Source organism: Lissotriton helveticus, chromosome 4_1 (genome assembly GCF_964261635.1).
Source record: "Lissotriton helveticus chromosome 4_1, aLisHel1.1, whole genome shotgun sequence".
Taxonomy (NCBI): domain Eukaryota; kingdom Metazoa; phylum Chordata; class Amphibia; order Caudata; family Salamandridae; genus Lissotriton; species Lissotriton helveticus.
The window spans coordinates 413,846,600-413,871,615 of NC_136063.1; the positions used below are offsets into that span (position 1 = coordinate 413,846,600).

At 46.2% G+C, this 25,016-nt stretch overlaps 1 protein-coding gene across 2 annotated transcripts in view; it reads left to right on the forward strand.

The window, feature by feature from the left end:
* SNX31 (sorting nexin 31) overlaps positions 1 to 25,016 on the forward strand; it is a 232,628-nt gene that overhangs the window by 145,510 nt on the left and 62,102 nt on the right. For both annotated transcript variants that reach the window (XM_078685580.1, XM_078685581.1), the window contains exons 9-11: positions 2,662 to 2,754; positions 4,240 to 4,443; positions 11,782 to 11,883. In XM_078685580.1, coding sequence (XP_078541706.1) covers positions 2,662 to 2,754; positions 4,240 to 4,443; positions 11,782 to 11,883 — 399 coding nt within the window. The remainder of the gene's footprint in view (positions 1 to 2,661; positions 2,755 to 4,239; positions 4,444 to 11,781; positions 11,884 to 25,016) is intronic.

Consider the following 25,016-nt stretch of genomic DNA (forward strand, 5'->3'; position numbering starts at 1 on the left):
GATACCTACCTTACCTGGACTTTGGCTATCCTGAGGCATTAGATGGTATATTGGTGACCTATTATAAGATTTTTAAGCTACCGGCATGTAAATGAGTTAAGCACCATAATGAGATATAGATAAAAAGAGGGAAGAAGAGATTTGTGATGGGAGAGAAGACGGTTGAAGGGAATAGGAATAGGCGTAGGGGTGAAGAGGCATACCGACATGAGAAGGAGCATGCAAAGGCGAAGATACAAAAGTAAATAAACTAATCAAAATGTTCTCCAGTGCTGAATAATGTCCTGTGTACTGAAGTGTTGCCGAGTCCGCAGTCTGGAGTCTTTTTCCAAGGGAAGAGAAGCATTTGCCTATTAACGCAGTCAGTAAAGCGCTACATGTTAAAGGCCATGTTCTGTTTGACCCAGGCCACATTTAAGAACGTCCTTTTGTGAATTTACATTGTATTGTTTACTGCAGCCGCCTGCTCTAGAATTCGTACAGGTGTATTAAAGAACTGGAGCGAAGAACGTGAGAATAACAATTTGCTTACTGTGGAGCTCCAGTCTACCCTCTTCCCATCTTAGAAGCTTTTTATATCGTTAACTTGGAAGAGTGGAAATTGTGTTTCAGGCAAACGCATATTCTGGATATCTTGATCGTCTCACTCAGATTTCCCCCTTCTTTATGTTGCTTATGCCGTCTCGTCTTATTCGTTGCACTGTGGTGAGGATGTTATTTGTTCACCCTTAGATCTGCAGACCTACAAGTACAATAATGCAAAGTAAATAAACAAGATTGTGACAACTAGATATCTTTCTTTACATATGAACCAATGTCTGGATATGTTTGTAAAAATATTTCTCTAAATCCTTTGAAAACCTTAGTAACAAGTGTACTGGGCTGTATCATAGCTGTACCTTCAATGGCAATTTATATCATTCGCCATTGATTCTTTACTAATGTAGTTAAATCATTGTTCTGTTTAATTTATACCTCATCGTCATTTTTACAGGTGTTTAATGCACGTTTCCCGCCTCTGGCTGCTAACGTTTTTCTAAGTTTTGGGAAATACACACTGGTAGCACAGAACCTTCTCAAGCCCTGTATCAAGGGTGTCCACAAAGAAATGTACAGCAACCAGTGGGAACATGTTGATCTGGGCGGTCAAAGCAGCAGTTATAGCATTCATGCATAATTAAACTATGTGAATACTTCACAATATTTGCAAGCAGAAGGTGGTTATTGTTTTGTGTGCAACCTCTGTGACTAATGGGTGAATATTATTTGCAGCAGCTTCTTGCCAGTGGATGTGCAGTGGCTGCAGCTCGGCCAGAATGTTATCTTTCTGTTGGCAGCCCTTTCTCTCACAGTGAGGGCAAACACAACCTGTTGCTGGCACCAGGGGCAGGGTAGGGCATCTCTAAAAGTGAGCTGCATTGAACTGAAGGTTGGTGGCTCCTCTTGCACTGATCTTATCAGAAGCTGTCCTACCCACGAGCGCAACTCAGTGCCATTGTTCGGTCTATCCGTTTGCTTGTTTGCCCATCACAATCAGACTACCATAGCCTGGCTGGTCTGCACTTGCATGCACATGAAAGCAAACTGACTACCTGGCTGCTGAATGGTACCCATTTAGTTCCAGTCAACTGGGATAGAAACCAAGGCTCCACCAATAATGGGTTGACCTACTTCAAATCATGGTCTGGTTTGTTGCATCGATGCATGTGGCAGTTCTGTAAATCTTGCAGGATTTGTGCAGCCTGCAGTAATCCACGACGGAAATTGACTTTCGCTGTTATATGAGAAATTTTTCAAAATGCGTGTCTTGCACGAAATGTGACACATGCGGGGCAGTCTCTTGAGAATGGGTTCTGGTTCCACATCCAAGTTTCCTGTCTTTTTTCTTTTCTTATTCCGTGTATAGAGTATGCAATTGTATTGTAAATGTATATTTACTATAACCGAACCATTCTCCATTGGTGCAACTTTCCTGCACCTCTTCATTTGCTTTTCAACACACCAGTCAGGATTGGGTCTTAAAACGATGCCTGGAATTTTTTTAATACCCGCTCTACATTTACCAGCCAAAAATTCAACCCTCTTCATAGCAGTTGCGGTTTTGACCCCCTACTAAACATTTATAAACAATGAGGCTGAATCATTTAACAGCAGACCGTTTTAAAACAGTGCCTTAAAAGCCTTAGCGATTACTAATTATGAAAGTAAACTCATTACATTTTCCAATCCATTATCTAAGAATACAATTTCACAGCAGCAAATAATGTGGGTCTGAGAGTTTGTGTTGCTCGCTCAAGGGAAGGTGGGCTGCGGATCCATTTGCTCCATCATCCCTAAAATCAACCCCTTTTCAACAGCCCTCCAGTGGTTTTCCCTGTGCCCCCCTACTGCCAGTCCCACATTGTCATTAGAAAGCAAAGCACTGGGTAGTGCTGCACTATAGTCTCTGGAACTGAATATAAATTCAATTTTCATTTGTTCATAAAAGTAGAAACCGTTTGCATAAACATATCCGTTTCTGAATGATTAAACTAGAATTGAGGGCCAACAATTTGAATATGTATTGGATTTTAGATGATGCTACTAGATGATACTTTTTATTTTTTTAAACTGTGCACACATTTAAATGTTTACAATTCTGTTTGTATATTATCCGAGTAGGCACTTCAGGAAATTGAGCAGCAGTGGTCAAGGCCAACAAATGAACAACTTGTGAAACTGAATAGTCTTGAAAAATCAGGGAATTATGTTAAGGTATGTCTAAGATGAAGGGTTCTGCATCTGTCTGGCACCTGACCTTTTGTAACCATGTGATTCTTTGTCATCTGATATGCACTGCTCCCATGCTTCCAGTATGAGAATCCATTCTGATATAATGTAAATCCTAATAGCAACCAATTTAGCAGATTTCCCTAGCGTCAATATTGACCTAGTTATCTGTGTCACTAGCAGTTTCTAATTGATGTAGCCACTTCGAGATTAATGCATGAACACACAAAGATGCTGTGCGGCAGGTCAAAATTTAGCACCTTCCAAAATAGTGCAGTAAAAAATCATCTTGACAATGGAAGATCACTGGAATATGGCATGTAAGTGTTTCTTAGCTATTTCTCCTTTCTACCCACCATGCCAACATCCTACTCAACACAAGAGTGGCAGCCACCACCACCCAAGACTCATTGCACCCTTCCTCACTCTCCTTTGTTTACCAATCCTAACATGCCCATGGACTGTGACCTCCCCAACCATTTGATAATGTGGCTGTGCTTGCAACTATATCCTCGACTTCAAACACTGAACAATTAACACCTTTAGAGGTGTTGGAATTTTTTTTGCGGTAAGGGTATCGGTGTTAGATTAATGAAGCCGCAGGGATTGTGAAAAATTAAAGCACAACACTAAAAACAAGTATGGCAAAGGAGTTACCTGTTCAGCAGAAGAATGGTGTGTGTGCGTGTAATATATATTGCCAATGGTGAATTTTAAAGTACACTGTTGCAAATATATTACGAAAGAATGGTGTACTACCAAATTTGGTGAGACCATCACCTCTGAGGGCTGCTAACTCTGATCCATATGTATGTGGGGCATGATCCTGAGTCTCAGGTCTGTGGGCCCTGACCCTAAGGCTCCGGCCTGAGGGACCTAGACTTTTAGCCTCATGCATGCGATGCCTGACTTAAAGCCTTATGCCTGTAAAAGCTTTGTTTAGATCAGACAGCGTTTCTACCCTGTGATACATTGGTGAATGTACACTTGGACGGAACCCATTCATGCTGTCCATTCACTTTCAAGTTTGTCATGTAATTTTAAAGCAAACGAATGTTATCATTTAATGCAAAATAATTCCAGGTCCCGAACTGTTTTCCGATCAGTTTTTGTCGCAATAGCACGGTTTCTCTCCACTGGTTTATATTTTAGATTGTCTCCCATCTAAAGTGTTTTAGGTACCCGCTTTGCGCGTCTTAAATCACTGCACATGCTCAACTGTTGTATCTGTATAGGAACAATGACACAGAATTAATATTGTTGTGGAAGGTAGAACCCGTATGTTTTAGCAATATGTACTGTATGTACCGCTCATTTTCACTTCTACCATTTGTACTCCACTTTTTTTGAGCTTTTATTACGTGTCGAAATAAAGCTTATACAGAGTTTGTCATGTCTTGAAATAAAAGAGAAGACGAGGAAGTGTATCTTTTCTGGGTGTTTCCTTAACTGTAACCCATCTCTCTTCAGTTTTTAGAGCTTATGCAGGAGGTGCGGCAGTACGGATGTATTCAGCTCGACCTCTGTACGATTGACCACCCAGAGCCAGACTGTGAGGCACGCATTGCTGTTGGCAGTCAGGAGATGCATTGCTGCGTAAAGCTGGGTAACAACACAACAGAGGAGATTGCCTTTAAAGTCAATATGATACGGTGCTGGCAGGTCACATTTCTAGTAGGTATCAAGATTTTTGTATTCATTGGTAAATAACTTGTGAACAGTCTGAACCACTACTTTAAGTACTATTATCCTTTCACCCTCCCTTTATGTCCTATTATGTTATCTGGCATTTCTATAGCACATAACTCCAAGTAATGAAATATTGTACCACTCTACTTACTGGGGTAAATCTAGGCAGTGGTTGTAGTGAGACTTTTTTAGAAAGAGGTTCATGAGGCATGTGTGCTCATGTTTAGAAGCAATGTGAGATCTGCGATCTCAAGCTTTCTGCTGAGGGAGATGGGCGCAGTCTTGTGAGTGACTGATCCTCACTTAAGGATCAGAATTGGGTTTAGCTAAAAATGTTTATGGTCTTTCACTCTTTTAGTTTATTTACAATGCCCCCCCCCCCCCCCAAAAAAAGTTATTTGTTTGCAGCCTGTTAGAGTTCCTGCTACGTAAATGCTAGTCATCAGCAGATTAAAAATCCTTCTTGTCTTGAAATGTGTCCATTTTTATGGTCTCTCTAAAGACCACTCTTGCCGTCTGTCGCAGACTGCATTGTATACAGTACTCCTCAGTCAGCCCTTGCTCATGTTTAGATGGTTTTCTTGTCCATCTCAGATCCTTTTTAGGTCGAGCCTAGCACAGCGCCCACGCGCTGCTCTGCACGACTTTATGTAAGGGCTTTCAGAATGCTCACACCCGCACACGCTCGTGCATGTGCTTTTTGTTTTGTCCTAGGCTATTGGCCTTTTGCGTGCGTCTTTTTAACTAAGAGAGCACGTAAGTGACCAAAGGCTCTTTCCACGTTCACGAACATGGCCTAATGCTTGCAGTTATGCGCAGCATTTGTTTCCAATTATCGTGCCAAGTCGCGGGCAACTGCACACACACACCAGCAGCCCCCGCATCTCATTTCGACCCTCGTGGTTTGGCTTCCAATGCAAGAAGGAGGTTTCTTCTTTTCCATCCCAAGGTGAAACTTGTTGTCACAAGTTCTGGTTTGCGCTTCAGAATGTATTCCTGTTTCTGTACATTCACTTCAGCGCTTTCACTTTCGCCGCCAACCTCGTTCTGCTTCCTGCTGCCGGTGAATCCAGCAGTCTGATTCCCCCCCCCCACCCCCCTGCACAAACTACTGCTCCTGGTCGCATCATCCCGGGGGAGGGGGACCCGAGGCTTTCTTTCTGAAAGGGAGGGGGTCTCTGTAACTGTGGGAAGATTTCATCCGGGCCCGAGCTCCGCGCCATTCCCCGCCAGCATGAAAGGCTGAGTTTGCCGCTTTTCCAGAATGTGACACACCTGCATCCAAACATTTACGGTTGGGCCCTCTGCAGCTCTACTTCCTTCCACCCACTAACGCGGTCACGTCTTACTTCTCGCAATATGGCTCTTAGGTCTACGGCTACCTTACTTTCCTAATGTGCAGCTCCATAATTCTGTAAAATGTGCATAATATGCGTTTCTCGAAGTGTCACCCTGTTCCATTCAGTTTCGCTCTATTTCTCTCACTTTAGCCATCTCTCATTTAATTAGTTTCACTCTTACCGCTTGTTTTCTCGTGATTCCATAAGGTCTTTCTCTGTCGTTATCAATGTCGTCCCAGACCCTAAATCCGTTTCTCTGAGTGCATGCAGTTTGCATTTTGCGACTTGTCTCTTTCCTTGCATGTTTTAATTTTCCATTATAATTGTTATTCTTTCATTTATGTTATCGACCTGGGAAGGTTGAAGGCAGAATGTTCTTTTTTGTATATTTTCCTCCCTTATTCTCTCCATTTTTAGCTTCAGATGTGACCTATTCCACTGATGTGTGATTGTTGTGCATTAAAACCGTAGAGGTGTGTGTACCTTTTATACCTGACTCCAGGCGGGTATTTGAAACACCTGAAGGCTTGCTTTGTTGTTTATGGGGTGTTTTGGATTGTGACTGTTGTCCTGCCGCACAACGCATTATATCAAAACAGTCTGTAACAGCTTAGCAGGGTAATGCACACAAAAAGACTGTCCGGGGTAATACTCCGCACTTGTTAAATACAGTGCTAGGTTACATCAAAAGTAAAATAATGAAATCAGTGAAGCCTAAAACGCAATGATCATATTAAGGGTTCAAAAACATTGCTTTATCCATATCCTTGCCTAATTTTAGGGCCTAATTAATAGTGCAATTCATATATCATGGGGACTTGATTGGGCTCTGTATCACTTTGTTTACAGGATTTTTTTACGAGGGTATTCGCACTTCCGAGGCTACCGACCCCGCCCCCACGAGAAGCAGTGTGTGGTCGGTATTTAGGAGTAATATGTATGTGACGTGCTCCCCCCACTACTATTGTGATCTTAGAATGAGACAGGGAGCTTAAGCAGTCTTCAGCTCTACTCCTTTGAAAGGGGCGCCCATAATGAAGCAGACAAACTGAGACAAAGCAATTTCAAGATGCTCCCTCTCCTCAACTTTCGCACATACTGCACTGTCTCCAGCTTTACCCTTGCTTCTTGGTGTGCGTGATTACTACTGTACTTTCTCCCGCCCATCACCCCCCCCCCCCACCACCCACCCAACCCAGAAATATAGAGTTAGACGCAGAAGCCCAGACTCGCATCTCTTTGCCTGCTTCCTTCTCTCTTCCCATTCAAATGTTTTTTAGTTTTTTATTTAGTCGGTCACCAGAGATGATAGGAATGGGCCAGATTGGATTTTATTCTCCTTGTCCTCCTGGAGCATCACATCTTCAGGGTTCACGAAGGAAGGCAATCATTGGAAAAAAATTGTAAAGTGAATGGAGCCGCCCATGCTACACGCAGTATGTGTTGCCAGATAGTCACTTTCTTTGAAGCAGAAGAGGCGCTTCAGTATACTGCAGGCTAGAGAGGTGATGGAGATGACGGCTGCTTATGTTGGTGCATAAGCGATAGTGTGCTGCATGGCTAATCTCTTATAAGTTCCCAAAGGCGAGACCTATTGGCTATGCCAATGCTTGCTTTCACCAGTGGTTTTCCTCACTTTTCTGTGTTTGTCCCTCTCCTGAAGCATAGCTTTTACACATTTACATTTATAGGGCTAAGGTTTTCCGTTGTTGGCATCATGGACAGCACCCTTCCTCCTGATGCTGCTCACAGCAGCTGACAGATTATGTCCTTGGTGATGTCCTCGATGTCCCCTTCCACTATCCTACCTCATGCTCCACCATCGTGTGCTATGCGCCAAATGATAACCTTGGTGATGTCCCTAGTGATGCGTGGTGGTAACTGCTTTGTCAATGCTGTTGAAGTTAAGTCATTGATAAAGCTAGTATCCACATCAAACCATGTTAAAAGAATAGAAAACCAATGTTTATTTGGTTTGAATACTTTCAAGAAGGCTGCCATATTACTTGCCTCAACGTGCGTTGCTATAACGTTGTGTCAATGCATGTAACGGTGCAGGGCTTTCTACTTTTTTAACTTAGCTGCTCGGGCATTATCTGTCAATGCAGAGTCAAATTTTCCCATTACTTCGTCTCGTGACTACAATTGGAGAAAACCATTCAGATGATTCAATTGGTTCTATAATGTCTGCACTGACTAATTTGTCTAACTCCTTATCCACCTCTCCTCTCACAATAACTGGAATATGTCTGGCCTTGTGTATCTTAGGGCACACACCCTCTTTTAACACAATGTGATGTTCAAACCCTATCAACTTGCCAATCTTACTGCAGAACACCTATGGAAATCTGTGAAGCATGCTATCACTTAGGGTTGCACTTTAATCAACAATTAAAACTGGATCAGGACTATTGGGATCTAGAATAAAATGTGAATCACCTTGGTCTCTCCGGTCTAATACTGAAGGCCATTTTTAGCTACATAGTTTCCCTAGAGACCTTCTATTCTTAAATTTAAAAACCAAATTCCTGAAACCAACCAAATCTATTCTCTCTCCGGACTACCCATCAGTATTAATATCTGGTTCAAGAAGGGTTTGCCAATTTTAGATACAGATTTGGAATTCCACACTTCATTAATAATGGTGAAAGGAAACCCAGAATCGGCGTACTTGACAATTTTCCACTTCCCAAGATTTCTGAAATTCTTGCACTGGTTTAGGGTGCTAAATGGTTCTCCACCAATAATTTATCAGGTGCATACCACCGATCCAGTTGGCGTAGGAAAGTAAGCCTTACACTGCATTTAGTGTTTTCAGGATGACATCCTTGTTTTTGGGAAAGGTAGGTAGGAACACTGTTTTAACAGAAGTATGGAGTGTGTTAGAAAATAATGGTCTGACTGCAGAACATGGGAAGTGTAAATTTGCAGTGCGTTCTGTAATCTGTTTAGGTCATGGGTTGTACAGTGATGGAATTACCGCTAAACCTAAGCTAGTGGAGGCAGTACAGAACACTCCACACCCTTCCAATAAGGATGAACTCATGCAATTTTGGGCCTTGTGGAATTTTATGTGACATTTTTTAAAGGGTTCTCCAGTAAGGTATTTAATATTAGACCACTTCTAAAAAACAAAGTAAAGTTTTTGTGGACTGAGAAATGTGAGGAAGAATTTGCAGATATAAAAAATGCTATCTCTAATGTTCCTGTGGTTTTGATCCTGAACTGGATATTGTGGTCACTGTTGATGCCAGCAATAAGGAATTGGTTGGTGGTCTTTCGCATGTGGACAGGGATGGAAAAGAGTCCATAATTGTGTGTGAGTCACATGCATTCTCTCCAACAGAAAAAAATTGTCAGTTATCAAGAAGGATACTCTGGCATGTGTGTAGACCTTGGAGCACTTTCGATCATTTGTATGGGGTAAAGCATGCACCATGCGCAGTGACCACAAACCCTTGGTCAAGTTGTTCATCACGGAAGGACTATTTAACTCATCTGCGAGGTTGTCCATGCATTTGCAAGATATTATTTATGCAGTGGTGTATGTTCCAGGGAGGAGCAATGTGTTAACTGATTTTTTTCCTGTATGCCTACACAAATACAGGAGTGTGGTAAGGATGAATGGAAGGATTTACATATTGCATTTGTTCGCGGCCAAGGTGCACCTAGTTTTGAGGAAGAGACGTGGAAGAAGGAATAGCCAGAAGACCATGTTCTTCAGCAAATTATTGTTCTTATTGAACTTGGCTGGCCTCAAAGGAGCTGTATGGGTGACTAGTTAAAAGGTTTTTGGGAAATCAGAAATTAATTATAAGTGAATTATGGCATGGTCTTTAGGTGTGAGAAAGTTATACCTCCATCTATCTTAAGAGATAATGTTATTAAAAAGTGTCAGAAAGGTCATTTAGGGATTGTAAAGACCAAACGGAGCAGAAAAGTGGTATTGGTGGCCCGAAATGGATTTGCATGCTGAAAGTTTAGTGAGGAATTGTCTGTGGTGTGCTAATGCAGACAAATCTCTCAAAACCTTTGAGACCTAACATGTGCGAGCCGATTATTTAAAAAAAAACTTGGCAATCTGTGGCTGTGGACATTATGGGCCCAGTAGGTTCTCCATCCAATTATATTATTTCTGATTGATATTTTTTTGTAGATGGCTAGTTGTAAAGGTGGTAGATAGTATTAATTCTGCAGAGGTGTTGCAATGTATTGATGACCTTTGTGGACGAAAGTTTACCTGTCCAATTGGTTAGCGATCATGGAGTTCAATTTGTATCTAATGTGGCGAAGGATTATTTAAAAACAGTAGGTGTCAAACACATAACCACCTCTCTGTACAATCTCAATGACAATGGCATGATTGAGAGGGTCAACAGAGTACTGAAAGCTGCTATTCAGATGGCAACTCAGTATGGAGTAGACTGGGAGATTCAGGTTCAAAATGTGGTTAGGACTTCTAGGACCATCCTTCATGGGGCTTTGGAGGCATTCTCTATTGAAGTCATGAGAGGAAGCAGTGCCAGGACCAAATGCAATCCTGAGTGGCTTTTAAAAAGTACAGAGTTTAAGGTACCTATTGAAGAAGCGAGGGAGAAAATTGTGGAAAAGCACTGGAAGTATAAAGAAGCTTATGATGGTAAAAGATAATCTAGAAATGTTATGATTGCTAAGGGTGATTGGGTTAAAGTGAAGCTTCCTTGGCTGGTTAAGAAGGGCAATAGTCAATTTTCAGAACCTCTACAAGTGTTTGATGTTTTACGCAACGCTGTCCGTCTTAATGAGTGGAAAGTATGGAATCTTAAAATAATTGTAATTCTCAAGGGAGATCATAATATGTATACCGGAAATGTTGGTGGTTCAGACAGTCCTGATTTGGATTTTGAGGATGTTGATGATATTGGGAGCTCGGTTGATAAAGACATGGAGTGTGCGGATGGGTCTGGTTTGGTTAGTAGGAAGGATAATGCTGTTGTGTTAGATAATGCAGGATCCACTCCAATCTGTGACTGATAGCAGAGATTCAGGTGCTAGTCTTGTGTCCAACAGTGGTGATGTGGTTCCTGAAGAAAATTGGGAATTTCATTCTGAGTTAGAGCCAAATAATGAAGCTCAAGTGTTGGTGAGGAAAGATGTAAGTGACAGTGTATTGAATAATACTAATGAGGTAGAAGGATGCAATAGAAGAATTCGCACAAGATCCAAATGGATGTCTGATTTTGAGTGTGCCAATTAATACTAGTTTGGGGTTTTTTGTTTTGTTTTAGGGGGGGAAGATGTGTTGGGTATTACTGTATTATAAGTAGGATTTAGTATTTAATAGATGGGATTGTTCTCTTTTAGTTTATTAATTATATATTGCGTGCACGTGCTCCCCTTGTTTACATTTGTACGGCCAACTGCTGTGTCCAAGGTTCTGGATTGTACAGAACGGACCAATGAGCTGGGCAGGAGAAGAGAGGACGTGTAACAGGAGCTGTGCTGTTGCTATTTCTACTTCCCAATAAATCACTTAAAGTACTTTGTTGCAAGTATTACTTAACAGTATGCATTAGCAAGGATCTGATCTAGCCTCTTTTCTGATTGTACCACTAAATATACCACAACAGTTTTAATGACAAGTCTTTGAATAGTCTCACTGTCTCCATAACCAAGGGTTAATATATGAGCTTGGTTAGGACATCACAGTAGGGATCTCTATATTCCAGTGTATTCCTTATGCCTTTATCCTGGTAACTTGGGTTCTCTTCCTACCATAGTATCTGAGGAAGTATGTAGTGTATTATTGTGGTATACTTACTGTAGAGTATTCAGCTGATTTTTAGAAAATGTTAATGTAAATATAGAGTATTCTTGCAACAGAGTGACTATGTGGCCAAATGAGGATCAAGTAAGACTGGTCAAAGTCTAACCTTCGCTTGCCCACATTGTGTAATCTTGTGCAAGTCTCATTTATGATTTCTTTGTTCCTTCCTCACCGTAGGGAGCTGTACATGGAGAGCGAACAGATGACGAGAAAATGGAGCTTAAATTTGAGTACGATCTTGCAGGCAGTTGGAAGTGGATCACCATTTACACAAAGCAGGTTGGTCATAGCGTGGTTCTGAAAAGTAATCTGCTTGGTTGTTTTCGGTAAATACTAATGTTCAAAACTGGCACATTTCGTTTTCTTTTGCCTCTGGTTCTGTACCACTTCACACTAGCATAATAATCCAGGGATGTACAGCAGATTTGAAGCCTCCTGGTACAACCCACATTCTCGATGGTAACATAACTTGACTATTATGCGTGGCGATTGTGATCTAGAATTTAATTACAGATCTGACAGTGTTTTGTTATTAAAAGGAAAAGGCTAAAGCTAAACCAGATCAAGAAAACTCTTCACCTATGAGTTTGTCCAGCGGTGAATATACTGACTAAAAAATAAAATACTTCTAGTTTTGTGCTGTCTCTATACTTTCCATTTTAACCTATTCCCAGTGAGGACTCCTGTCTGTGGAGCCCTGTCTCTGAGCCTCATGTGTGCGGGGTCTGAATTAAGGCCTCATGCCTACAAAATCTTTACTACCCTGTGATATTTTGGAAAAAGTACACTTCGACAGACCCCATTCACACTTTCCACTCCTTTTCAAGTTTCTCACATGTTGAAATCTAAGAGAAGGCAGGGAAGTGAATCTTTTCGGAGTATATGGAAGCCCAGGTGTATAGAATACTGGTGCACTTATAAATATAGCATAAAATATGTAACCTGCCCTTAATAGAAGCCCAGAACACAACAGAGGCATCTGGGATGTGCACACCTACTTGACACAAATACAAAGAATACGTTAAGTCACATTTTAAGCGTTTCAAACACCTGAAAGTAAACTAGTGCATTCACTGCTTCAGCGATGATGCTGGCTAGCACAGGAAAAACTTTGGGGAATAACTGCGGATACAACTGGTGCATTACAAGGCGATTTGTTATGTGTGAGGAATTGCCTACATTATAAGAAAGCCTATTTGCACTGTACATAATCGTTCTGGTGACTGAGTGGGCACACAGCATGTTATTGACAACACAAATATATCTAGCTGTCATGCAGGGCACAAAACCTCCCACCACAAAGGCCACTGTACTAACAATACTCTTAACACCGAGCATGTTCACCAGGAAGAATCTAGTAACTGTCCACAAAACTCTTCATTGCCTCATCAAAGGAAAAAAGTGCTTTATAAATGCAATTATAAAACAATGCAATACCTTCAGGTTGTAAAGGGAAAGGGGTACGGACACCAATCAAAATACTTGTGATTGCCTCTAAGTGACTCCATTCAGCTCATGAGCAAAGCCCTGTTTACGCCCACCGTTGAAAAGGCAGGTAGACACATGTCATAGCCCGGCTCCTGGCGACCCTGATTTCCTTACTCAACAGCCTGCTCTAGAGAGTCTGGTGGTCCAGGCTTCCACCAGCAAAGTGAACACCAATTAGGTCTCCCACACACCCCTGATAGGAAGTTGAAGAAGATTGAGGAGTTCTCCTCGGCTAGCCCAGCATTGTGGTCCATAAATACTGTTTGTTTATTGGTCTGATATACACATACTCTGAGGGACATGGGCCTCCTTGCCTCAAGGAATTCAAGATAGTCAGAGTGCAACCAAATACATGTTTTTTGCGTGACTTGGTACTTTTGATTTTGTTGGCTAGGTGGTTGGCATCAGTGTGGTGCTCCATCGTCAAATATGGATGTGATCCAAAGGGTTCTAAGGAGACATACAGGCCTCCTTTATGGATACACCTATCGATGGCTCACACAGCGACTAAGCTGATTCTGCCTTTGAGCATTTTAAAGTGAGTATGGCCATAGCACACTGTTCCTCAGACAGTTTCCTAACCAGTTCAGGAAATTCTGAGGCTACTCTGAAATCACAGCAGTCCTTTTGTGGCTGAGGACTTGGATCTGGCAGGCAGCTCACAGGTCGTCCGGGCCATCAGTCCTCCTAGAACCTCTCCTTTACTATGACTGACTCAAAGCAGATTTATCTTCCCCTTAGCGGCGAACAGCCTCCCAGTGGGAGGCTGAATCCAGTACTTTCTCACAGGGTGGCAATGCTTCACATGACAGATGGGTCATCCAGATCATTCAGCATGATTATGTCCTACAATTTCTTTCTGCTGTATTTACCCTCTCTCCTAAACCAGACTGGGTTTCTGAAGAGCACCTGTTAATTCTAATGCAGGAGGTGTGAACTTTCCTCTTCAAAGGGACCATTGAGAGGCTTCCGGACTCTGAAATAGGGATGAATTGTTACTTTCACGAAGTCCTTGTGCCGAAGAAAGATGGACTGTTTTGGCCCTTCTTAGCTGTTCACCCTCTGAATGTCTTCCTACAGGGGGACAAATTCAGAATGATCATGCTTGCCCTGTTTTTTTCTGTCTTTGATCTGGGCGACTGGTTGTTGGCCTTGGACATGTAGGGCTCATATTTTCATATACCAGTTCTGCAGTCCCACAGACGTGTACCTGCAGTTCAAGGTAGGCCCGGAGCATTTTCAGTTTGCCGTGCCTGTTCGGCCTCACAATTGCCCCTTGGGTGTACACAAAAGTGATGGCAGTGGTATCCACCCATATTTGGAGGTCTGGATACCAGTTTTCCTCTACCTTGATGATGGCTGTTGACGACAGGCTCGCTGCAGTCCATCGTGCCCCTTCCTCAGATGACGGCAAACCTGACAATATTTGGGTTCTCATTCAACGAGCCGAAGTTACACCGGACTCCTTTTGGAGAGACTTCCTTTTAATAGTAGCTGTTTAGGTCATGCTGCAGTTCAAGGCCTTTCCTTCATTGCAACAAGTCAGGAACATTCCGGCTATGATCCTGATGTCTCAGCCTCAATGCTGGTCTCGGTGAGAGCGGCTCTGAGGCCACTTGGCCTGTAGCCTCCTGCTTGTTGACTATGCCAGGTGGCCTATGCAGATTCTGCAGTGGAGTCTTAAGTCCCAGTAGTTTCAGCTCCAAGGAAACCTCTCCAATACCAACCTTGTTTTGGCGGTGACTAGATGCACTCGTCGGTGGTGGCTGCTTGACAACAGTTGGACTAGTGAAAGACCTCTCTTCATTTCACACCCACAGCTGGCAATGGTGATTGATGCGTCATTGCTAGGTTGGCTAAATCCTCTGGGGGAGGTAGAGATTAGAGATCTCTAGTCTCCGATGGAAACCCTGCTCTATATGTCTACTTGAGTTGCAGGCAATGTGGTACAACAAAAAGCATGGAGTGTGAGGTTGTAGGTACTGTGACAAAAGGCACTACCCCTATGAAGTTGGCTGGAGCATCAAGGAATATCCCGATCATGAGCCACCTGGCAAGATCCATTGAATGCCAGGGCAGACAAGTTTAGCCGATGTGTAGAGGATCACAAGTGGCATCTGAATCTTCAAGTGGCACAGGGCATATTCGAATATGGGTATACCCTGGCTAGATCTTTTTGCTAATGTCATATGTGCAGTGTCAAAACGTATGCCTGTTTGAGTTCTCAAACACGAATTGCGTTATGGATTGCCCACGCATAGAACACGGATACAGTTATGGATAGCCCAATGTGGAAAGGAGCTAACTTTCAGCAAGAAGATTGCTCAAGACCTTAGCACCAGTTTGTCCAGTAAAAAGATACTATAGGGCAGTTGTACCGATAGAGCCAGGCGTTCAGTCACACGATGCTGAAGTGATCGCAATGAAGTAGACAGTCTTTAAGGTTAGACTCATCAAGCGGCTGTGCATAACCTTAAGGGAGCAAACATGAGCAATGTCAAGACAGAGTGAAGGTCCTACTGTGTGATCCAATGGTTTAGAAGGGAACATGTGTTAAACCTTTAATAACACTCATCACAACTCCCATCAGTTGATTGGAACAAGGACGGTTAGACCGGCAAACGCAAAAAGGCCAAAAGGGGCAATAAATAACCTTAAATAACGCCCAATGCAAGACCTTGCTGGGCCAAAGACAAAACAAACAAATAACATCTGACAGTTTGGCTTGTAAAGGATCTGTTTTGTGGACTCCTCACCAGGCTAGCACCCCACATCAATGGACATTGTAGATGGACGCTCGGCAGAAACAATTACATCCACAACCTTGGGCGGTAGGCTGAATGCTGTCAACTGCCTCCACTCAATCCCACACACAAATGTGTAGATTGTGATGGTTTGGATGAAGAACCCTGCCCTGCTGCAACAACAGGTGATAATCATGAAGTGGCAACCTGATCCGGAACAGGCGCTACTGTCCAGAGGTTCCGGGTACTACACTCTTCTAGCCCAAACTGGAGCCACAAGGATGATTTGGTTCTGAACTCTCTTGATTTTCTTCCAAACTCTGGACAGGAGAGGCACATGTGATAAAACTTACATGAGTCCCGTGCTCCACTCCAGCCAGAACCTATCTCTTGGAGAGAGTTTTCACAGTAACTGACGTGCAAAAGTTTTGACATCACTCGTTCTTGACAGTGGCGATAAGATCTAGCCAGAGTTCCCTCCACAATCAGAAGATGCCTTGTGCCATGTCTGGATGCTAAGGGATGTTATGGACCCAATGCACCTAAATCATGGTTGTCCTGCATTTTTTGCTTGTATCTGAGCCCATTTCACCATTACTATTCCATTGGTCCCCAATCGCATGTGCATCGCATCAATGATTCGGAGCTGTGGGGCCCAGGAAAGCCCCACCATTCTCTGGGCCTAGCAGCTGTGGCCCATTGCTGTGAGACCCAAGGGAGGGAGCCTCTTCTCATGGGGCTTGCAGCATCAGACCAGGCGAGGAGGCGTAAAGCTGTCAATAGTGTAGCAAGTACAATGGCACCATGGCCCTGTGAGGTTATAGCCCCAATGCACCAACATTTTTGTATTTTACTGTCCAGTAAGTGGTGAAGGGAGACAATTTACCTTGCTTTCACAAGGGCCTGCACTTTACAATTGATAAACCACTGGCTCCACTTCCCCTGGCCCTCTCACGACACAGGTTGTATGTCATATTGTTCTATTGTATGCTTTTTCTTTGAGATTTTCCTCAAGGGTGGCGGGGCGGCATTACAGCAGATTTAGATCTGCTGAACTGAAAACAGTTGCTTGGATACTTAAATCACATCCCTTACTAATCTTACTTTACTGCCCCAAAACTCCACCCATCCTTGACCCCCTAAACACTTCTCACTACCCTAAATGGCAACATTCCCTGACCACTAAAACCAGCTATCAGCCAAAACCTTCAACCATCCTTAAACCTTTGAAAATATTCTCCACCCTCAAACTCCCCCCATCCCTGGCACTCAAAACTCCCTTATCACTTGTGCTCTCCACCCATTCCTGACCCCTATATACCCTCACCACCCTAAACTACATCTTCCCTGGTCCCTAAATCCCCTCACCAACCCTAAACTCCATTTATCTTTAAACCCCTTACTACCTTAAACTCCACCCATCCATGAACACTAAACTTATTTCTACCATTAAACTCTACCTACCCCTCATATGTATGATGTAAGATTTTGAGTATGATCATAAGGGCTTTCAAGGTAACTGAGGATTATGTGGTAGCCAGTGCAGGATTCTTACAAATGATGATATCCTTACGTCTTGAGGTGACGAATATGAGACTGGCAGCAGCATATTCCATGAGTTGATGTTGATGAGGAGGGTTTAAAGGGATGACTATATAAATGGCCTTCTAGTAATCCAACCTAGATTGTATCAACCCTTTGATTACTGTTATGAGCCAAATGCTGTGGGTGTAACATATATATTTATTTTCCCAAGTCCCGTTTTTAGGATTCTAAGACCGAGCGCCACTCCAAATCGTGGGTCCCAAATGATTTTTCTTGCAAGATAGAGTAAAAAGTCAACTCGTTTCGGTTGTCCAGTAACAACCTTGCTCACGACAGTGAGCGCCATTACTATTCTGTAGTAGGGGATCTCTGTGTATAGTCATAATCTAGTGAATAGTCCCGCCCATGTGCGTGGACCCCGGAGCAATAAAAAATAATCTCTTAAGGTGTCGAAAAATGCAGAACTGCACAGACACTTAAGAGAGAATTAAAGACAGATAATGCAGCCTAAATTCCACCAAAAATCCACAAACAGCAAAACCTGTCCAGATTTTCCCTTGCTTAACAGCAAAAACCCCTCTGGAATGATAGAGAGGAAGACATGGACAGACAAGCCCCATAGGCTGCCATTATGTGGCTCAGAACAGGATACTGTGCCTTTAAGAGAACTTTCCAGAACTTCACAGTATCCCAGAATGCACTGCAGGTCCCTTTTACTTTCAGTTCTTTTTTCCGGCTCCTGCTAGCAGGACCCTGGAGCATTGAGCTCTCCCTTTTGGGATTTGTTTTGGAATTTTCTCACTTTTTCAAGTGTTTTTTGGTGCTTCTTTCGAAGTACTTTGGTTGTTTCTTCTTTGGTGTGCTTTTGGGGCAGTCTTTTTGTCAAATATGCCTGCATTATTTGACAAATGCCCGGAGTGTTCCAGTAAGAAGGCCAAGACTGACCCACACGAAGTGTGTATCCTCTGCCTTCCCTCAGGAGTGTGAGATTTGCCAGGGATTTACCACCAGGACCCTGAGAGACAGAAAGAAGATCAGGCTCCAAGGCATGGAGGAGAGAAGACTGCAAGCACGAGGTGGGTCTGGGCAGGCTCCATCTGCCAGTGCTGAGGCCTCTGGGGGGCTCCCCAGAGGCAGGAAGTCCCGCAAGCCTCCCCATTCTCCGTCGGCGTCGATTGCACCAACGACTGCGTCGAGAGGGATGACTACAGTCTGTTCCCCGTCTCCCCAGGGCTCTGGGTTGAAGCGGCGTCTACGTTCGACGTCGAGGGATCTGAACAGACCGCCGTCGAGATCACCGGTGACGATTTCGTCGGCAGCGTCTTCGTCGAGGACTCTGCGTCGAGAGGTAGCCCGGCGTTGGCGCTCGCCGTCGAGGCGATACTGTCGTTTGCCATCGGCGAAGAGGAGAAGGTCGTCATCGAGGGGATCCTCTGCGTCGAGGGGGCGATCGCCGTCGAGGCACAAGAGATCGCCGTCGAGGCACAAGAGATCGCTGTCGAGTCACAGGAGGCCGTCGAGGCGACGTAGATCGACGTCGAGGCGATGGAGGTCGCTGTCGAGGCGGAAGCATTCGCCGTCGAGGGACAGGCGTTCGTCGTCGAGGAAGCGCAGCTCAACGTCGAGGGGCCGACGCTCGCCGTCGGGTCGCCGTTCTTCGACGCAGGAACGGCGCAGAAGGAGTTTGGGCGCCAGGAGTCAGTCTGGCAGGCATCAAGTGCCTAGGAGAGACTCTCCCACATCCCAACCTGATAAGGAGGGCGGGTCACCGGGCTCGGTGTACTCTGTTGTGTATACCCCGCCGAGGACAGTAACGCCTCCTCCTCCTCCTTTACCGAGAGGTCTTCCTCCGCGGGACCCTACCCCGCCTCCTCTACCACCTCGGCCTCAGCCTCAGCCTCAACCTCAGCTACCAGTAGACAAGCCTCCCCCGCTTCCTCCGAGGTCGATGTCCCTGCCTAGGTAGCCGCAGCCTCCGAAGGGGACCCCTCGGCCGAGGGCCCCATCCAAGCCAAAGTCTCCCGCCCCGGTGGAACCGGTAGGGCGACCGAAGCCAAGGAAGTCTCGCTCCCGCTCCGGACGGAGAGGGAGGTCGTGCAGTCGTCACAGATCCTCTACGAGGTCGAGACGGCGCCATAGGAGGCGCGGATCACGGTCCCGCATGGACTCTTCCAGAACCAGGTCCTACTCCCCGACCGTGTCAGACTCCCCGGGGACGAGGGTGTCTCCCGTGGATGACATCAGCACGTTCCAGGATGTTCTCCTGAGGGGTGCAGCGAAATTAGGAATCACGGTGACGGCTCCAACACCTACGACGTCCGTGATCTTTGAGACACTTCACAAGAAGCATTTGTCTCGCCCTCTACTACTCGTGCCAGGCTTGGTAGAGCCAGCGGAGGAGCTGTTCCTTACGCCTGCAACGACGAAAGCCGCTCCGTCCCGTCTTCTTAAGAAGTACAGGGCTCCGGATTCCGACCCGGCTTTTCTGAGGATTGACCCTGTTCCGGACTCCGTTATAGTGACGGCGGCCAGAAAACAGCACTCTACCTCTCAGTCTTCTACCGTGCCTCTGGATAAGGAGAGCCGATGGATCGACTCGAATGGCAGGAAGGCCTGTGGGACGGCCTCTACGTCCATGAAGGCCGCTAGCGATGCGGCTCTGCTAGGGCGTTATGATCGTGCCCTGTGGGAATCCCTCCAGCAGTTCGCGGAACTCCTGCCACGAGATAGGAGGGAGGACTTCTGGGAGATCCAGAAGGAAGGGATGCTGGTCTCGAACCAGGTCATCAGCGCGGCCGCTGATGGCTCTCTTTTGGCGGCCCATGGGTATTGTCATGGGATCAACCAGCGACGCCATGCCTGGCTCAGGCTCACATCGCTCAAGCCAGAGTCCCAGCAGCGAGTGGCTAATCTGCCCTTCTCGGGGAAGACCCTGTTCAGGAAACATGCAGATGATGAGATGGCCCGCATGAAGGCGGAGGCCGAGACTCTGACGGCTGTGGGCTTGGAGAAGCCCAAAGAAAAGAAAGCCTGCCGCCCGTTCCAGAGACGAATTGGGGCGCAGGGCAGAGGGCGAGGACAGGCTTCGGGACAGCAGCAGCAACAACCGCAGCAGTTCCGGAGGCCCTTCCAGAAGCGCCAGAAGGGTACAGGAGGTCAGCAGTCCTCTACAGCGAACAAGGGCGCGGCCGGGTCTCAACCCTGAGCTGTTACTTTCCCTACATCCGTTACCCGCTCCGGTGGGGGGAAGCGTTCGATTTTTTTCTGGCAGAGTGGAGAAAAATTACTCGGGACAAGTGGGTGCTGAATATTGTTTGCAATGGATACAGTCTTTGGTTCACCAGCCCGCCTCCATCAATTCCTCCGGTCAGCTCGCATTTTCAGCTGCGCGAGCTCCAGGCGGAGGCCGATAGCCTGTTAAGGAAAAGGGCGATAGAAGACGTACCTCTGTCTCAAAGAGGAAGAGGTTTGTACTCCCGGTTCTTCCTGGTTCGCAAAAAGGACAAGAACGAGTTCAGGCCCATTCTGGATTTGCGACAGGCAAACAAGTGGATTCGCAGAGAGAAGTTTCGCATGCTGTCGTTGCATCAGATTTATCCTCAGCTGCAACAGGGAGGCTGGCTGTGTGCCATAGACCTACAGGATGCATACTTCCATGTGCCCATTGCACACAAACACCGGAAGTTCCTGCGAATCCAAGTCGGCGCCAATCATTATCAGTACACAGTACTGCCATTCGGACTGAAGTCTGCACCCAGAAGTGCATGGCAGTGGTAGCTGCACACCTAAGGAAGAACAAGGTGTTTGTCTACCCGTACCTGGACGATTGGTTGATCAAGGCTTCCTCCTTCTCGGAAGCTCAAGCACACTTCCAGAAGACGCGCGTTCTCTTGAACAAGCTGGGGTTGCACATCAACATGTCCAAGTCTGTCCCGACGCCGGTCCAATGCATCCAGTACTTGGGAGCCTCCATCAATACGCTGTCAGCAAGCGTGTCTCCTTCGGAGGAGCGACGATTATCACTCCTTCGGAAGGCTCAGGCTCTTATGACCACTCCATCTACAACAGTGAGGACGGTGTCTTCTCTACTGGGATCGATGGCCTCTTGTATCTTCCTCACGCCACACGCAAGGCTGCACATGAGACCATTGCAGGAGTGCTTGGAGGATCAGTGGGATCAGAGGAAAGGATCTTGGGACGACAGGATACGACTGTCTCTGCATGCTCTTCAGTCTCTGAAGTGGTGGTGTTCGGCGGAGAATCTCCTGAAAGGGGTTCCCTTCCACAAGGACATTCCCACGCAGACTATCGTGACTGATGCGTCTCTCCACGGCTGGGGGGCGCACTCCGGAGACTTACAGATTCAAGGGACGTGGTCCCAGACGGAGTCCACGTACAACATCAATTTCCTGGAACTCAGAGCTGTTCACTTGGCACTGAAGGCCTTTCATCCGTCATTCCGGACCAACTCTTTGCTTGTGCAGACGGACAATACGACCACGATGTATTACCTCAACAAGCAGGGGGGGGTCGAGATCGCGCACTCTGTCGCAGGAGGCGCAGGCGATCTGGCACTGGCTTCTGGCCAAAGGACTGACGATAACGGCCACCCATCTACCAGGTGTGCAGAATGTTCAGGCAGACGCACTGAGCAGACTGATTCAGGAAAACCACGAATGGGTCATAAACGACGAAGTACTAGGAGAAGTCTTCACAAGGTGGGGTACTCCAAACGCAGATCTGTTCGCCACCGCCGAAAACGGCAAATGCCGAGACTTCGCCTCCAGGTACTTCCAGCCGGGGACGCTGGGGAATGATTATGGATCAACTGGTCGAACAGCTTTCTGTACGCTTTTCCACCCATTCCCCTGATTCCGGCGGTGCTCATCAAACTGTCCCAGTCCAGGGCGCGGATGATCCTGATTGCCCCGGAATGGCCCAGACAGTGGTGGTTCACGGACCTGCTTCACCGGTCTCTCCTTCCTCACATACGGTTGCCGTGCAGGCCGGACCTTCTCACGAAGTTTTGTGGGGCAGATGTTGCACCCCAACCTCTCGTCTTTGAGTTTGGTGGCATGGCTCCTGAGATAGTGCAATATGACCATCTGAATCTACCAGAAGATTGCATGGACATACTGAAGGAGGCTAAGCGACCTTCCACTAGGACTTCGTATGCTTACAAGTGGAAGAGGTTTTGCATCTGGTGCAAGTCCAAGAACTATGACCCGACGAAATGTAAGGAAGATGTCATCCTTCCATATCTTCTACATCTGGCGCAGTCTGGCCTTAATGTCCATTCCATTAAGGTTCATCTGGCTGCATTGACTGCCTACAGGAAATGCCCTTCACAGACTTCCTTCTTTCAGATCCCTGTGATCAAAGATTTTTTGGAAGGCTTGAAGAAAGTGTTCCCTCCTGTCCGGCTTCCTTCACCTTCATGGGAATTGAATGTGGTGCTGTCCAGATTGATGAAGGAGCCTTTTGAACCTATTCATAAGGCTTCGTTGCAGCACCTGTCCTGGAAGGCAGCGTTCCTCGTGGCCATTACGTCTGCCCGCAGGGTGAGTGAAATTCAGGCGTTGTGCTGCCAAGAACCTTGTACTGTATTTCATGCTGCTAAGGTTGTTATGCGTACTCACCCAAAATTTCTTCCTAAAGTTATATCTAACTTTCATGTTGACCAGACCATAACTTTACCTACGTTTTTTCAGAATCCTTCCTCTCCAGCGGAAAGGTCCCTGCAATCCCTGGATGTCACGAGGGTGTTGAAATTTTATCTGGATAAAACCAAAGATATTCATAGGTCAGACCAATTGTTTATCAATTATGGTTCAGTCAGGACGGGTCTTGCTACCTCTAAACAGTCCATTTCTAGGTGGATTGTGTCCTGTATACAGTTGTGTTACCAAAAAGCTGGTAAGACCTTAGTGGGTAAACCCAAGGCTCATTCCACCAGGGGCAAAGCTGCCACGACTCCTTTGCTCCGTAATGTTACAATTGCAGAAATCTGCAAGGCGGCCACTTGGAAGTCGGTCCATACCTTTGCTAAGCATTACTGCCTGGACACTGATGCCAGAGCAGGCGCTCAGGTTGGGCAGGCTTCGCTGCGAAATCTGTTCGCACAGTAGTGGTGTTATTTTCTCTTTTCTCCACCGCCGCTTTGGTGTGGGGATGGGCTTGCCATTCTATTCACTAGATTATGACTATACACAGAGATCCCCTACTACAGAAGGAGTAGTTTCTGTCCTGTAACTCCAGTTCTGTAGTGGGGGTATCTCTGTGACCAGCCTGACTCGTGCAGCATCGGTCGCTCCCCCAGGCTCCCTGAACACTGGGTATCGTAGCGCTTTAATTGCAATTGCCACCAGCAGTGTTTGAGCTCTGCATTTCTGTAGCGCTATTTAGCTGAACTCTTAGCCCACATCGCGCGAGTGATATTCTTCCCTGTAGCGCGAGTTAAGACTAATTTGCCTGCCGCGCTATTCACTATTGTTGGGTCTGCCTGCTTCTAAGTTTACATGTGCCTATGCCCACTTTTCTAAATTAATTCCCTACTTGTGCCGATATCGTCGTGTTTGCGCTGTTTTGCGGACATTTTGTTTGTTGTTGTGACTGCCAGCCCGCCCCTCCACCCCGATCACACCTCCCTGCTGCCCCTCCCTCGCCCCTCCCCCTCCACTATCCTTTTTATGACAGATGCTTTTGCGCGCAGCGGACGCGCCCCATGCACGCCGAAGGTGCGCCAAAGGTAAGCCCGTCTGCGCCCGTCCGCGCCTGGACCGCGCCCAGCGCCTGCCCCCCTGGTCCCCGCCATTCCCAACCCACTAAAACCACATATGATGCCGCAACTCTCCACGCCCTCAACCCCGGACGCACACCACAATGCTGCCAAGCCACCCCAGGACGCACCCACGGCCCATTCGCCTGCCTCTCCTGCAAGTACTACTGCTTCAGGACCCTCACCAAACCCACTCCCTCCACACACAACTCCGACTACAACCGCCTGAAGTGCATCCTGCTTAACACCCGCTCGGTCCACAAACACGCCACTGAACTCTGGGACCTACTCGACACTGCATCACCTGACATCGCCTTCCTGACAGAAACATGGATGAACACATCTTCAGCACCCGAGATCGCCATAGCCATACCGGACGCTTACAAGATTATCCGGAAAGACCGCACCAATAAAAAAAACAGGAGGAGGCATCGCCATCATCCACAGGAACACCATCAAAATCACGACCAGCTCCGACGATAATCTTGCAACAGCCGAACATCTCCACTTCCAGATCCACACCAACCCCATGACCACACTTAGAGGCACCCTCATCTACAGGCCTCGAGGCACCCGCACTCAATTCTGCGATGACATCACGGACTTAGTCAGCCCACATGCCCTCGCCTCCGAGAACTACATTCTTTTAGGAGACCTCAACTACCACCTTGAAAACAAACACGACATCAACACCACCACCCTTCTAGACAACCTGACCAACCTCGGACTCAAACAACTTGTTGACACCCCCGCCCATGCTGCCGGACACACACTCGACCCTATCTTCACTTCCAGCAAGCATATCACCTTCGATCGCACCACAGCTCTCCATTGGACGGACCACAGCTGTGTTCACT